Below are 12,942 nucleotides of genomic sequence, written 5' to 3' on the forward strand. Positions count from 1 at the left end.
CTATAATTATCGTGTGCTTCCGCCAAATATAGTCCACTACATGCAATCGCTATCACAGACGCGCTAATGGCCAGATAACTCTCCAGCAACTTTGCTCCAAAATTTCAAGGAGTCCGTGTCTCGTCTTCCGCGCTGACGATTGCCCTGGATTTGTCGACTCCAGCCTCTGTGGGCTCTTCTCACACTGGCTTACAATTGACGATGTCACCTCCGTGTCTTTCTGCAGGGCCGTCTTCCTGCTAGATCCGTCTCTCGAATCTGAAACGGCCGAAAACATGTCCAAAGATTCCTTTCCTGGTCTCAGAGATCTCGGCACGATAAACGTCATCCCAATTGCCACCAATGGCTTACAGGGACTGCGCTCAGGGCCATACTTTTATCAACAAGCCAGCTTCCATCACGTATATCGAGAGTTTCCCGATTCTCAATCTGCCTTCTTCTCGGCCATCACGCAGAGCCCTATAAGCGGCCAATTCATAGAGCATCGCCCAACCGATCATGTTGCCGTGCCGTCTCGCCTATACTCTCCACCACAGACCCCCAAGCTTCCCTTATCTGGCCTTCGTTTTGCGTCCAAAGACGTGTTTGATGTTGCCGGACTCAAGACTAGCGCGGGCTCCAGGTCTTTCTTCGAGCTGTCTGATCCCGAACCTAAATCGGCATTCATCGTCCAGAAGCTCGCTGCTTTAGGTGCAGTACTGGTCGGGAAGGCCAAAAATACACAGTTCGCCAACGGTGAAGATCCGCAGGAATGGATCGACTACCGCTGCCCTTGGAACCCGCGTGGTCAGTTATCCCCTTCTTCTGCTCTAGATCTTGGCGTCTTATACTAAATGCACAGCAGGTGATGGTTATCAAAACCCCGATACGAGCAGTAGCGGGAGCGCGATGGCGGTTTCCTCATACCCATGGCTAGACTTTGCCATTGGATCCGACAGTAAGATTGAGCTTCTCTTTCCTACTTTCAGATATCAGGAGTTGCCAAGATCAGCGCTAATGAGGACCTTCCTAGCTTGTGGTAGCATCGCGTGCCCGGCAGCTGCACAGGGTATCTTTGGCTTAAGGATGTCTACTGGTGCACTCCCTCATGAAGGAGCCTTCACCATCAGCAAGTATGAATAAGCATACATTACTTTGGTGACCATCTATACAAACAGACTACTGAGCTTCCTGTCTCAGATATTTAGATACGTCAGGCATCTTCACTCGAAGCATCGATATTCTGCATCTCGTCAGCTCCAAGCTACTCGAGGGCGCATCTGAACCTGGAAGAAGCCCTCCTATATCCGAAGTAATCGAACCTGCCGCTCCTCCCCCTCCCTCCGTCATTAGCTAGTACTTGTCTTCAAAGCTAATATCTTAGGTCCAAACAATACCTTCACGGATAGTATATCCCAAATCGTCATTTCCACACGACAATGGCGAAACCATTGAGTCCGTTGATCGATTCATCAAGGCTCTCGAGAGCTTCTGCAACACAGAGCGAACGATCTTGAATATAGATGAGGAATGGAAAAAGACAGATCCCCAAGGTCTCGGGCAATCGATTTATAGCGAATTAAAAACGGTGCCCCCCCTCCCCCCCATTGCTTTCTGTAAAATTGCGCCTGAATTGTGTGTCCTGACATGAGTACCAAGACCACAGCTCATCTACACCTGGCTGGATTTTACGACGCCATCGAACTCTTTCAGAAAGCATACCGAAACAAATACCAAAAGAATCCTTACCTGGATAGAGTCAATATCGAAAAGCTGTAAGAACTGTGTAATTGTTGTCCGCACGAGGTGACCACTGCCTAACCACAACTCGCCAGGAAACTTGCCCGGTTGGTCACGATGGAGGATCGCGAAAAAAATGGTACAACAAAAAGCATTCTTCGCCAACTTCGCCTGCAAGCAAATTCTACAGAGTGGTGACGGTAGCGGCGCCGCTGGCTCCCTTGGAGGAATCATGGTCTGGCCTTTTAACCCACAAAAGCCACAATATCGCAACAATTACCTACCGTGAGTTTAACATTATGTCACCCAAATGTTGGAGTCGCGTATCTGACGTATTGGGTGTGGAAACAAAGTCTTACCCCCTATGTAAATTGGCGCTGGGGCCTTTTATCTGTGAAACCTGGCCGCTATATTGTGTAGAGGTTGATAAAATGGAAGAGGATAGTCATGCTCCATGAACGAGAGTGCTCAATCTGATACAATGAAGCCTGTAATTTAACAGTCAAACTAAGAAGCAATGATGTAAAATACTGTTTATCTACTCTTGCCCTGAAGTCAGAGTGCAGGGGGTTAAGGTATCAGTGCCCTTAGCAGCTTCTACAATATGTTCTAATAAGGCAAGTAGAAAGTGCAATCTGTAAATTGGTAGCGTAATTGGATTGTATGGTGCTGGTGTTATATCTGTCTGTTATATGTGTAGCTTTGCCTTTAATATCTAATCAACAAACCAAATTTGTTCGCTCGATGTTTCTTTAATGGTAACAGTGTGGGAAAAGATCTTGGGAATGTATGCCCACATATACTCCTCCACGCCAGTGCCAATAGTATTTTTGATGGCCTCAACCAGCTCTGGGTTGGAATTCAATGCTTCCGCTACCACCTCTCTCATCTTCGTTTTGATCTTGCCCATGCAATTCTTCCACTCTTCGCTATCACGATCTTCCATCGCTGATAGGTCAAAAGTTTCCTGATATGCTGCTACGATAGAAGCTAAATTCCTAAAAATTGTCATCATTCGTACTTCTTCCTCACTGAGAAGAGACATGATAACTGTCCTTGTTCTGTGGACTCTTAAGCCAGCCTTAAGTTCCTCCGAATTAATCGAGCTGTGTTCGAAATCCTTCGGAATAGTTTCTATGAGCGCCATGCACGCTACTAACATATTGTTAACCCTTGATCTTTCATCGTAGATCAAGACGCTTTTGCCAGAGTCTATTTCTCTGCAAAGAGGATCGTTTTGATCTTTATCAAAAGCTGTCCTCTCATCATCAGTCCATGATGAGAGCTTTTTGCTGCGATACCAATCATTGATCCGGTACCATTTGCCGCTTTCCTCGTGATGGATGATGATCTGATCTTCTGAAGGATTAATTGCTCCAGGCCATGGATGTAATGAAAGGCCAGCTATCAGCGGGAGAGGAACAAGGCGACATCCTGGAAAGGCGACTTTCAAACCTAGAGGTGTCGGAATACCTAGGGCATCGGGGGCACCAACAAGACGCAGCATGCGCTCGTCGAACCCTATCGTTGAGTCCTTGACAGACGATCCTAGTAGACTACGAGGAGCCCATCGCCATCCAGGTGTGCTCATCACTTCGTCCGCATAAAATATGAGTCGTGGTGGAAGGCCGCCGTGCGACTTGCTTAGGAGTTCCCAAGTGCGAAGCATTCGAGATTCGGTGTCGGAGGCAATAGCAATGTATTTCGTATCGAGCGACATTAAAGTAGAGATACAGAGAGGTTCATCAGATGCTACTGATACTGTGCGGAACTGCAGTGCTCGTTGAAGAGTAAGGAGTTGCGGTCTAGCAGACTCTGCTTCTCCATTCTCGGAACGGAAGCCTTGAAGTTCATTATACTGCGGCGGAAGACTATCAGATGGGATCACTCAGATGTTTCCAAACACAACGACGAAATACTTACTGCATTGATTACATCTTGCCATATCCGCATATATCGCGGATCAATTTTGCCAGCAGCAAAAAGCTTAACAAGTAGATCGAAGCCTCTCACTGCATTGTCTGCAAATTGTACGAATAGACTATTTGTGAGCGTGCCCTCTAACCAAGCAGCTTGAGGTTAGTCGAAGAAGCATCAAAGATTTTAAAGTCTACATCATCATACCTTGAAGGGTCCATAGCCGTCTCATCCAAGGCGAGGCACAATATATCCGCAATAATAGCTCAGCAGGATGTGTGTCTTGGGAATTCAATCCAGTCAAAGTAGCATCCAATACAAGGACATGAGCTGCATTTCTATACACACCGACAATCCTTTCAAGTGCGATCAATTTACCTTCAAGTTCAATAGGGCAGCAGAAAGTGTCAATCCAGATTCGGTATTGAGCCTTATACTCTGTTTGTTCCACTTCTACTTGGTCTTGCAACGAGGCTATTAATTGAGCTACTCGTTTTACTTGGCATCTTGGAAGAGAATTTGCCCTTGGGTTTCCCAACCCATTGGCCCAAACCTATTATCTCTCGTTAGCTCGCCATCGTTGGACGTTGGTGAATGATTGTGCTTACGTGCGAGAGCGCGACATAGGGGACGCCCGGTTCATATGGTTCGACTACCAGCTCGAAGTTGTCCAATTCGTCCCCTATTTGATCAAAGCGGAGGATAGGATAAGTATCAGTGCTGCGAAGAATGAGAGAGGTCGCTCTCTCATCAATAGTTATGAGAGGACAACCGCAGTCATCTGACAGATGTGAGGGCTGATAGGTCTCAATGTCCATCTGGAAAGCTGTGCACAAATGGCGCGTACATTTTGAGTGATCTTGGTTGGTATTCGACTTCTGTAGCTGTGAAATATGGTGCATAGTTTGCAAACCTTGAAACTGAGATCGAATCTTCTCAGTCTCGCTCGGGCACCACCCCTTCTGAAGCATCTCTTTGTCTATGGTACCCCCTGATTTCATATAATTTTGATGCCAGCTAAATGCCAAGTTGGAAACTTCGATCTTGGGATTTGACTGTGCCACCACACTAGCTAAGCCTGTGGAAAAATATTCTCCAAGGGCGCATATTGAATAACGCACGGTTTCATCTAGATTCAAGACAGAAGGAATCATGAAGTTGACGTATTGAAGGCAATCGCGTATATATATAAGCCTCTCTCGCAGATTAGACGCAAGCTTCTGTCTTTCCGCAATAAGCTGGGCTGAGTTGAGAACCTCTTTGGCACTGATATACTGCTTGCCATCATCATCGCTAATATAGATTGTGCTTGCATATAGATCGCGAATCCCTTCAGCAGCGGGGGTGCTCTCAACAAGGCGAACACCAGCGCTGATCTCATTCAGACCTAGCATTTCAGCCAATAGCCCAAACCAGAACCATGTCTGCAGAAACGACTGTATCTCCTCTTTGGGCGTGGGATACAGCATTTCATTGTATGGCTCAGGAAAGACTTCCGGTCCTAGAAAATGCCGGAGATGCGGAGGAATCAGCCCAACCTTGCCTTGCCGGATTGGATAAGTTTTGAACGGCCCTCCATCCCAAAGTTCATTACAGACATACGGTGTCTTTCGGGGAGAGGTTGCTGGGGAGGCTGGGTCGCATAAAAGATCCATGGATTTAGGCTTGGGGTTATAGTAGGTAGTAATAAGTAATAGGACGTGCTTGAGAAAGAGTGACACACGGGCGAGAGTCATGTGGATACTGAAGATAGGAGTTGCAGGAGGCCAAACTGGCTACATGTATATGTGAGTACCTATCTTGCCGCTGCGACTTGCGGGGATTTTCAATGTAGTCCCGTGCACTATGCCATCGCACGCTTAGTAAGAACGGCCTTTTTGTGTCCCTGCACTGAGACAATAGCACCAGACTATTCCAAGAGCCATGGTCTTAAGATGTAGTCACATCAGCAGTCACATAAAAAACCTGCAAAGAATCTTTTCTATGAGTAGTTAAACAACGTTCTTTGAGGCTGCTAGAAGCAAAAGCGCACTGCTGATTGAATTTGGACAGTACTGCTGCTGGACTAGTGTGAAAGGTAGTGCATCTTAGTTGCTAATGCACATTTTCAGACTGACCAGCTTACGAATGTCTAATTCGAGGAAGTACTCTGCTAGATTTGTTGAAATTTTTTTTCCTATGGGCCATACTATTTAGCATGTTGAGTTATAGGTAGATATCCATATTAGGCAAGACGTACCCCGGCCGCATAGCCTTGCTCTCAGACTAACAACTGGGGCCCAGCCGCAACACACATAGAGGAGCCATTCGCATAGTCATTGAGATTGTAAAGAATTTGTTGCTTTCTCCTGGTATACAACTTTAACTATTAGATCCAAGTCTTAAGACATTTAGGCAAACTGTAAAGCTGCAAAGTAGTGGGGTTAACTCAATTGATACACCTTGAACTTGCCCAGTCAATTCATCCTCTAATGCTCTGACCTGGCCGTGCTCTTTCATTTGGTATCCGCTGACCAGAGTAGCTGAACATGGCTTCAATACTGAGAGTTAACATTTGGCATCCACAATGCATCTACACAGGGGCTGGGCAGTACCTAGCGTATCATCTTCTAACTGCTTAGTCGTAATAGCATTCCCAATTACTCATTATTCTTTAGAATTATTTAATGTACATCGAGGCAGGGTGCACTGTATTGTACATTTGCAGGCAAACTGATACTGCCTATGATACAGAACTAGTTGTACAACAGTCTAGCCAATACTGATAAGTAATATTCTTGCATCCCTGACGTCTTCAAACAGGGGCTCGGCAGAGGCCAATATACCACCCTTCATCGGCTCAGCCGTAATAAAATTCTCAATTACTCATTGGTTTGGAATCATTCAGAGTAGATTGAAGTGATGTGTGACTTGCCAATAAATGCAATTTAAAAGATGGTAGAGGTATGTCTTCAGATTAATATATAAGGGGAATGGAATCCGCGACGTGTTTAGGCTACACTACAACCCATTACATTTTTTTCAACCCTGGTACAATCATCACCTGTATCCCTTTTCTCACGTCTCTACTCATTGAAAATGATTGGCTTCAAAGCAAAGAATCGCTTATTTCTTTCGGCTCTTTTCCAAGGCTTGTTACTTGCCAACAGTCGTGCTTTGCCTGCCCCTAGGGACGCGTCTCGCAATACGATAGTCATTGCAGGGGTAACTGTTATCGACACTCTTCTCGTCCGAGATGCGCAGAGCTTCGCCCGTGAGCATATGCTCGACTCTATCTATAATCATGTGATGCGATCATGGCTACTTTCTGCAACTATTATTAACCCCAACGAGACTCTGCGCGCTACTATTGATCTTGAAGTCCATGAAATTGCTTCAATTCTTCACGACATCGGCTTGGATCCTCATGCTCATTCTGCAATTGTTAGCCCAGATAGGCGCTTTGAGGTAGATGGCGCTTTTGCCGCTACGAAATTCGTCAAGGAGCACAAGGATGGCCAAACTTGGGATACCCAACGGCTGCGGCTCCTTTGGGACTCTATTGCCCTGCATTCCACGTTTACGATTGCCGATTATAAGGAACTCGAGGTGCAGTTTGTGAGCAAAGGAGCGGTAGAAGACTTCATTGGACCATCTCTTCCGGTAACTATGCCCGATTGGAATACTTTAACGGAGCAATTCCCGCGGACAAACTTTAGCAGCAATTTCAACGAGTCCATTATTCATCTCTGCATGGCAAAGCCAAACACAACCTATGGTGAGTATTATTTCGCTGTCTAGCCGTGGATTATAAAATGCTGACACTCAAGTAGATAACTGGATGCAGCCATTTGGAGATCGTTATGCGCCAGGCTACTCTTCTAAAGGCCATGACCTGATTGATATCCCTGTTTATCCCTGAAAACGTTCTGTTCACATGCATCTGTATGACAACTAGGGTTATGTGATAAGCAGAATGGAGTGGATAGCTATGGTAGTCTTACAATTAACATTTATTTGCACAGAATTTGTAAGTGACTGCTTACGTTTCATCTATAAAAAGGTTGTGAATGACTAAACTTCTCGTATCACAATACTGTTGTGTCCAATTTACCTGCCTCTAGAGCCTAGTGATTGTTATATTGGAGGAGCCTAGCAAATACGTTTCATTGATACATGTGTCTTCATGATCTCCAAACGCACTGACCAACAAGCTACACTTGTCCTAGACTGATAGGTAAATTAGCGTAAAGTATATAGTGACTGTTGTTAGATCAGATAGATTACTTCACAAAAGCTCAAAACTCTCCAAAACACAGTTAGGTGTCAAAATTAACAGGGACAAACGTTTCTTAGAACACTTATATCTTCGGCTACATATCTTTCAAGCTTTGTAACCAACAAATTCAATCTCGATATCCGTGCCCCCAGCCGGTAGTTGAGCGACGCCTACGGTGGTTCGTGTTGGACGAGGCTCTGGCATCATCTCTTCCCATACCTAAGTTTATGTTTAGCAAGAAGTTCAAGAGGGAAATGAAGACACGAATCCATGCAATGTGTCTTTACTTACCTGATTGACTAAAGGGAAATTCTCATCAAAATTCTTGATGAAGATGGTCGCCTTTACAACGTCATTGAGGGTCATTCCCTCAGCTGCCAATATCTTTTCGAGGTTCTTAATCGCTTGTCTTGTACGATCTGCGATCTATCAAATACATTATCAGCGTCATTGCTTTGCATAATGTGGCAATTAGGAGATACGAACCGTGCCCTCGACCATAGTACCATCTGGACGAGCGCCGGGTGTTCCTTGTGTATACAGAAATGGGCCCGCTCGCACTGCTTGAGCAAACTATACGAGTATCGTCAGTCAAATTAGCCTAGATATCTTACACTTTGAGGGGAACCAGTAGATGCCAAACATACCAATCCTGGAACTGGCGATGCGGGCGCGTTTTTGGTAACAACGTGCTTCAACGACATGATGCAATCTACTACTTTGTTCTCTTTTGATGAATGAAGTTCCTGCTCAGACTTTGCGCCTTTTAATCTCCCAGAGCGTTCATAGCTTGCGTGAGGCAATGACGATCTTACATTCGACCGTAGATGAGCCATGTGACATCAGCTCCGTCTATTTTTAGCTATGAATCAAATGACTAATCATGGGCAATTCCCATCAGGCTCCCGATACAGACAACCCGCACCTTGCAACTTATGAGAGTTTCGTCAATTATTAAAAAATATCTTGAGCATTTGTTAGGCTATCTTTGTAATGCAGCTGATCATAATATAGACCTTCATTCAGCTTGCAGTAGTCACGATCATACAATGCTATTTGTCGATGAGCTAACATGAATATTGAATCATTGAAAGATATGAACATATTAACATTAGGTACCCAACCAGGGGATGCATCTTTATATATACTAGATACAAGTTAGGCTGTGCCGCCCACGGCATCGTCTCATAGTTCATCTCTCACTCTGTATAGCAAACTGGCAAATGTGATTAGATCATGCCAGCCGCAGGAAGCCAGTCTGTGCGATCCTTGAGAGGCAGAGGTGTTGTCCAGCGATGAATATGGCCGGTATTCTCAGTCACTCTAAGTGTAGTTCCCCACGAGTCCGCCTTGACACAGGCCTTTTGGATTGCTTCCCAAGCGTTCACAGCTCTTTCACGTCCAAGGTCGTGATCGCGATGTGCTTTGCTGCGCCAGCCGGCGGCAAAAACACCACACTTGCCGCTTCCTAGCGAGGCCAAGCCTTCGTAGTCGGTGAGAACTGGCTTATCGATTTCGCCCCAGATGTATCCAGTACAGCCGTCAGACTTTGCAACAGATGCAAAGAATTCGGGCGCGACTTCAGTCCATTTCTCTTCGTCAATACCCCAGAAAAAGGCGACTGTTGTATACGGAGCATAGTAGACTTTGTTGCGGTCATTGGTGTTGGGATGAATAACGTAAACGTTGGTATCACTCTGAATGTCTAAGAGGACTGGCGGCGTTGGCCCATTAATAAGAGCCTTGTGAACATCATGCTCCTTGCGGGTGTCATAGTCTTATGACAAGCGTTAATGACCAGAGCCTTTAAAAACTGGGCGAACATGATACATACCAATGAAGTGAAGGACCTTCTCTGGGTACTTGTCACTCCTACCCCAGCAGCCGCGGGAGCAGCCAGGAATGGTAGTGGCGGCGTCGTAGAAAGCTCTCTGGTACTTCTTTCCGTCCTCAGTGGTCTCATCTTCGACTGTGTGATTTCCAACAGTGGTGACTGTCACTTCGATAGCTGGGTAGACCATTTTTGTGAGGATTAAGAGTTGAATTTGGATAAAGTGTAGTGTTTGTTGTTTGTAGCCAGTTGTCTCTAAGTATTGCTGATGTTGACTCTTGGTGCGGTGTTTATGAGGCTCTTGAACGACCTTTATATACTTTTGATCGATCTACAGAAACTCCTTGAAGTGAATTTCGCCAGTACCGGCCTTGCACAGCCATTCTCATCCAAGACAACCACTCGCGTCGGGTATTACTAAACTGTGGGCTCAAATATGTAAGTCGTATTTCCATGTCGGGAAATATCGACCGCATTTCGGCACTCTTGGCGCTGCTTTAAACTTAATGTCGCCGTGATTAACGGAACAACGGCTCAATGAGAGTGGCCTAATTGCCGTGTTGCTTTTTAACAACGCGTGCAGCAAGTCAAACTCGGACTCGGAAGATGCACTGTATTTCCTAAATTAATGGCCAAGGCCTTAGTGTCGAGCTATCATTATTGGCATGTTCGACTTGGAGTATTTGTTCTCGGCGTATTTATAGTCAAGCAAATAACTGTATTTTATAACATGCTTCTCTCGGCTATCTTGACAACAATACATACATGTTAATACAGTGATGCTCGTCTTTGCTCATCGTTTTTCCTTTTAATTAGAAAGAGAAGAAATTAAAGAAAATTTTCCCCAGTAGCTGTTTCTTTCGCACAACTCGGCCGATTCTTACCACAGCTCGGACGAATCGGTGGCTGGTTTGTCACATAACAGCTCTAAAATGCTAACCCGCCAGACAAAAAGTTTAGTAACGAGTACGGCGCACCTATCGCTGGTTCGGGATCTACCGCCCTTCTGAAATAGGGCAAGCGATTAGGAATATGCGAGTCTGTCTCATTGCAGCAATCACGTGTATGCCACTTTCTTCAGTGCAGTTGTAGAAGACCTTTGTTCAATCAATTTCTGTTCTCTCTTCTGTTATGATGCGTAGGTTTCATGTTGACGCATTCTTACATTTGCAACTTTGCCTGCCCGGATTGCTGCCGCAGCCTCATACACTGGCGCCCATAGAGCAAACTGACAAAGGCGGCAGGTCGCTGTTAGGTTTATGTTGCGCGCAGCTCGGTACAATCCTTTTTCCATCCACGCCTAACTCAAAACTATTCTTCAGAAGATGGGCACGACACTACAAAATGATGGTAAAGCCTTCTGTTGTATTCTTCTTGCTCCTGTACATTTGATCGTCCCCGTGGATACAAAGACTCTGGAGACACGCTTTTGGTCTTATAACTTCTTACGCTAGCCTGCCTTGGATTTTACAGTGACGAAATTCAGTATCATGCTTTGCCTCTGACGCACTTCTCCGCATTCAAAGTCTTCGCTCTACCCCTCAAATACTGTTGCTACTAATGCTGAAATACATGTTTAAATAGATAAAATAATCATGGGACTCTTTTTTGTTCGCTCTTCATTGGCTTGGCTAGTAACAAGATAATTATCTGCTCTTCATCTTACCACTACACTTAGAAACCAATGCGTGGAATCTTATACAACGCTTCAATTAGAACATTCAATTACGGACGTCGTCTTGATAGACCAATAACCCGAGCAATGTCTACTCATTATAGTGCCATAATTATCGGATCAGGCCAAGGCGGCACGCCTTTAAGCACTGCGTTTGCGCAAGCCAAGCATAAAACAGCGCTGATTGAAAGTTCACATGTTGGTGGATGCTGTATCAATGAAGGATGTACTCCAACCAAAACGTTGATTGCTTCTGGACGGGCTGCATACCTTACTCGGCGCGGACCACAATATGGCATATATAGCAGCAACAATTCTGACGCTGCTAACAACGAAGTCCGAGTAAATATGGAGATTGTGAGGCAACGCAAACGCGACATCGTCAATAGCTTCCGATCTGGAAGTGAGCGTAGGGTCCGCGAAGCTGGAGTGGATTTGATCATGGGGACAGCATCCTTTAAAGACGAGCGCACGATTCAGGTGGTTGGCGCAGATGGCGTCCAGAAAGCTCTCACTGCCGACCGTATCTTCATTTGCGCTGGAGAGCGCCCAGCAATACCGGCAATAGATGGATTCAATTCTGACTCATTTCCGCCGGATGTTATCCTGGACTCAACTTCTATTCAAGAGCTTGGAGTGGTCCCATCGCACCTTGTGGTTATTGGAGGAGGATATATCGGCCTCGAGTTTGGTCAACTTTTCCGCCGATTGGGCGCCGCCGTTACAATTATACAGCGAGGTGCACAATTAGTTCCTCGCGAAGATCCCGAAGTGGCTGAGGCAATGCTCAATATACTACAAGAAGACGGCATCAAAGTTCTTCTGCAAGCAAACCCTACAGCGATTCGTGCTACTAGCAGTCGAGATCCAGCTGCGGCCGTCGAAGTATCAGTCACGGTTTTGAATCAAGACAGGCCATCTGAGCTCTCAGCCTCCCATGTTCTCTTCGCTGCCGGTCGTACGCCTAACACCGACAAGTTGAATCTAGCTGCTGCAGGCATCGATACCACTTCTCGTGGTCACGTTGTTACCGACACACAGCTACGCACTACTAACCCTCGTGTATGGGCACTTGGCGATGTCAAAGGCGGACCAGCCTTCACACACATATCATACGATGATTTCCGCCTGTTGCGTACTAATTTACTGGAAAATGGAGAACTCACCACCACAGACCGAATCATACCGTATGTTGTCTATACAGATCCGCAGCTTGGCCACGTTGGTTTACACGAGCATGAGGCCCGCGCCAAATTCCCCGAGCGGAAGATTCAGGTCGCTAGCATGCCAATGTCTTACGTTGCTCGAGCACTGGAGACGGACGAATCTAGAGGACTGATGAAAGCGGTAGTCGATGCTGAGTCGCAGCAGATTCTTGGATTTACGTGTTTGGGGATTGAGGGAGGCGAAATCATGAGCCAGGTACAGATGGCGATGATTGGAAAAGTCAAATGGCCTGCTCTGAGCAATGCTATATGGGCGCATCCGTCATTAGCCGAGAGCTTGAACAATATCTGGGGGTTTCTGAAATAGATGAACAAG

At 45.8% G+C, this 12,942-nt stretch overlaps 6 protein-coding genes across 6 annotated transcripts; 3 read left to right on the top strand and 3 right to left on the bottom strand.

Moving 5' to 3' along the window:
- Positions 1 to 275: 275 nt before the first annotated feature.
- Positions 276 to 1,336, top strand: TGAM01_v201412 (glutamyl-tRNA(Gln) amidotransferase; the record flags this gene model as incomplete). The annotated part of the gene is made up of 3 exons (XM_018804772.1): positions 276 to 786; positions 845 to 1,112; positions 1,180 to 1,336. 3 exons carry the CDS (start codon positions 276 to 278, stop codon positions 1,334 to 1,336), a joined length of 936 nt encoding a protein of 311 aa, XP_018662040.1.
- Positions 1,337 to 2,434: 1,098 nt separating this feature from the next.
- TGAM01_v201413 (hypothetical protein) lies at positions 2,435 to 5,372 on the bottom strand (the record flags this gene model as incomplete). Its single annotated transcript, XM_024548757.1, has 2 exons — positions 2,435 to 3,577; positions 4,245 to 5,372. 2 exons carry the CDS (start codon positions 5,370 to 5,372, stop codon positions 2,435 to 2,437), a joined length of 2,271 nt encoding a protein of 756 aa, XP_024406573.1.
- Positions 5,373 to 6,714: 1,342 nt separating this feature from the next.
- On the top strand, positions 6,715 to 7,537 carry TGAM01_v201414 (hypothetical protein; the record flags this gene model as incomplete). Its single annotated transcript, XM_018804774.1, has 2 exons — positions 6,715 to 7,393; positions 7,449 to 7,537. The coding sequence occupies 2 exons, from the start codon at positions 6,715 to 6,717 to the stop codon at positions 7,535 to 7,537; spliced, it is 768 nt and encodes a 255-aa protein (XP_018662042.1).
- Positions 7,538 to 7,999: 462 nt separating this feature from the next.
- Positions 8,000 to 8,598, bottom strand: TGAM01_v201415 (endoribonuclease L-PSP; the record flags this gene model as incomplete). The annotated part of the gene is made up of 4 exons (XM_018804775.1): positions 8,000 to 8,113; positions 8,186 to 8,320; positions 8,381 to 8,467; positions 8,542 to 8,598. 4 exons carry the CDS (start codon positions 8,596 to 8,598, stop codon positions 8,000 to 8,002), a joined length of 393 nt encoding a protein of 130 aa, XP_018662043.1.
- A 525-nt stretch (positions 8,599 to 9,123) lies between these two features.
- On the bottom strand, positions 9,124 to 9,915 carry TGAM01_v201416 (hypothetical protein; the record flags this gene model as incomplete). The annotated part of the gene is made up of 2 exons (XM_018804776.1): positions 9,124 to 9,671; positions 9,729 to 9,915. 2 exons carry the CDS (start codon positions 9,913 to 9,915, stop codon positions 9,124 to 9,126), a joined length of 735 nt encoding a protein of 244 aa, XP_018662044.1.
- Positions 9,916 to 11,748: 1,833 nt separating this feature from the next.
- TGAM01_v201417 (hypothetical protein) lies at positions 11,749 to 12,933 on the top strand (the record flags this gene model as incomplete). The annotated part of the gene is made up of 1 exon (XM_018804777.1): positions 11,749 to 12,933. The coding sequence occupies one exon, from the start codon at positions 11,749 to 11,751 to the stop codon at positions 12,931 to 12,933; it is 1,185 nt and encodes a 394-aa protein (XP_018662045.1).
- Positions 12,934 to 12,942: the final 9 nt, after the last annotated feature.

The sequence above is a fragment of the Trichoderma gamsii genome, assembly GCF_001481775.2.
Source record: "Trichoderma gamsii strain T6085 chromosome Unknown Scaffold_3.2, whole genome shotgun sequence".
Classification (NCBI taxonomy): domain Eukaryota; kingdom Fungi; phylum Ascomycota; class Sordariomycetes; order Hypocreales; family Hypocreaceae; genus Trichoderma; species Trichoderma gamsii.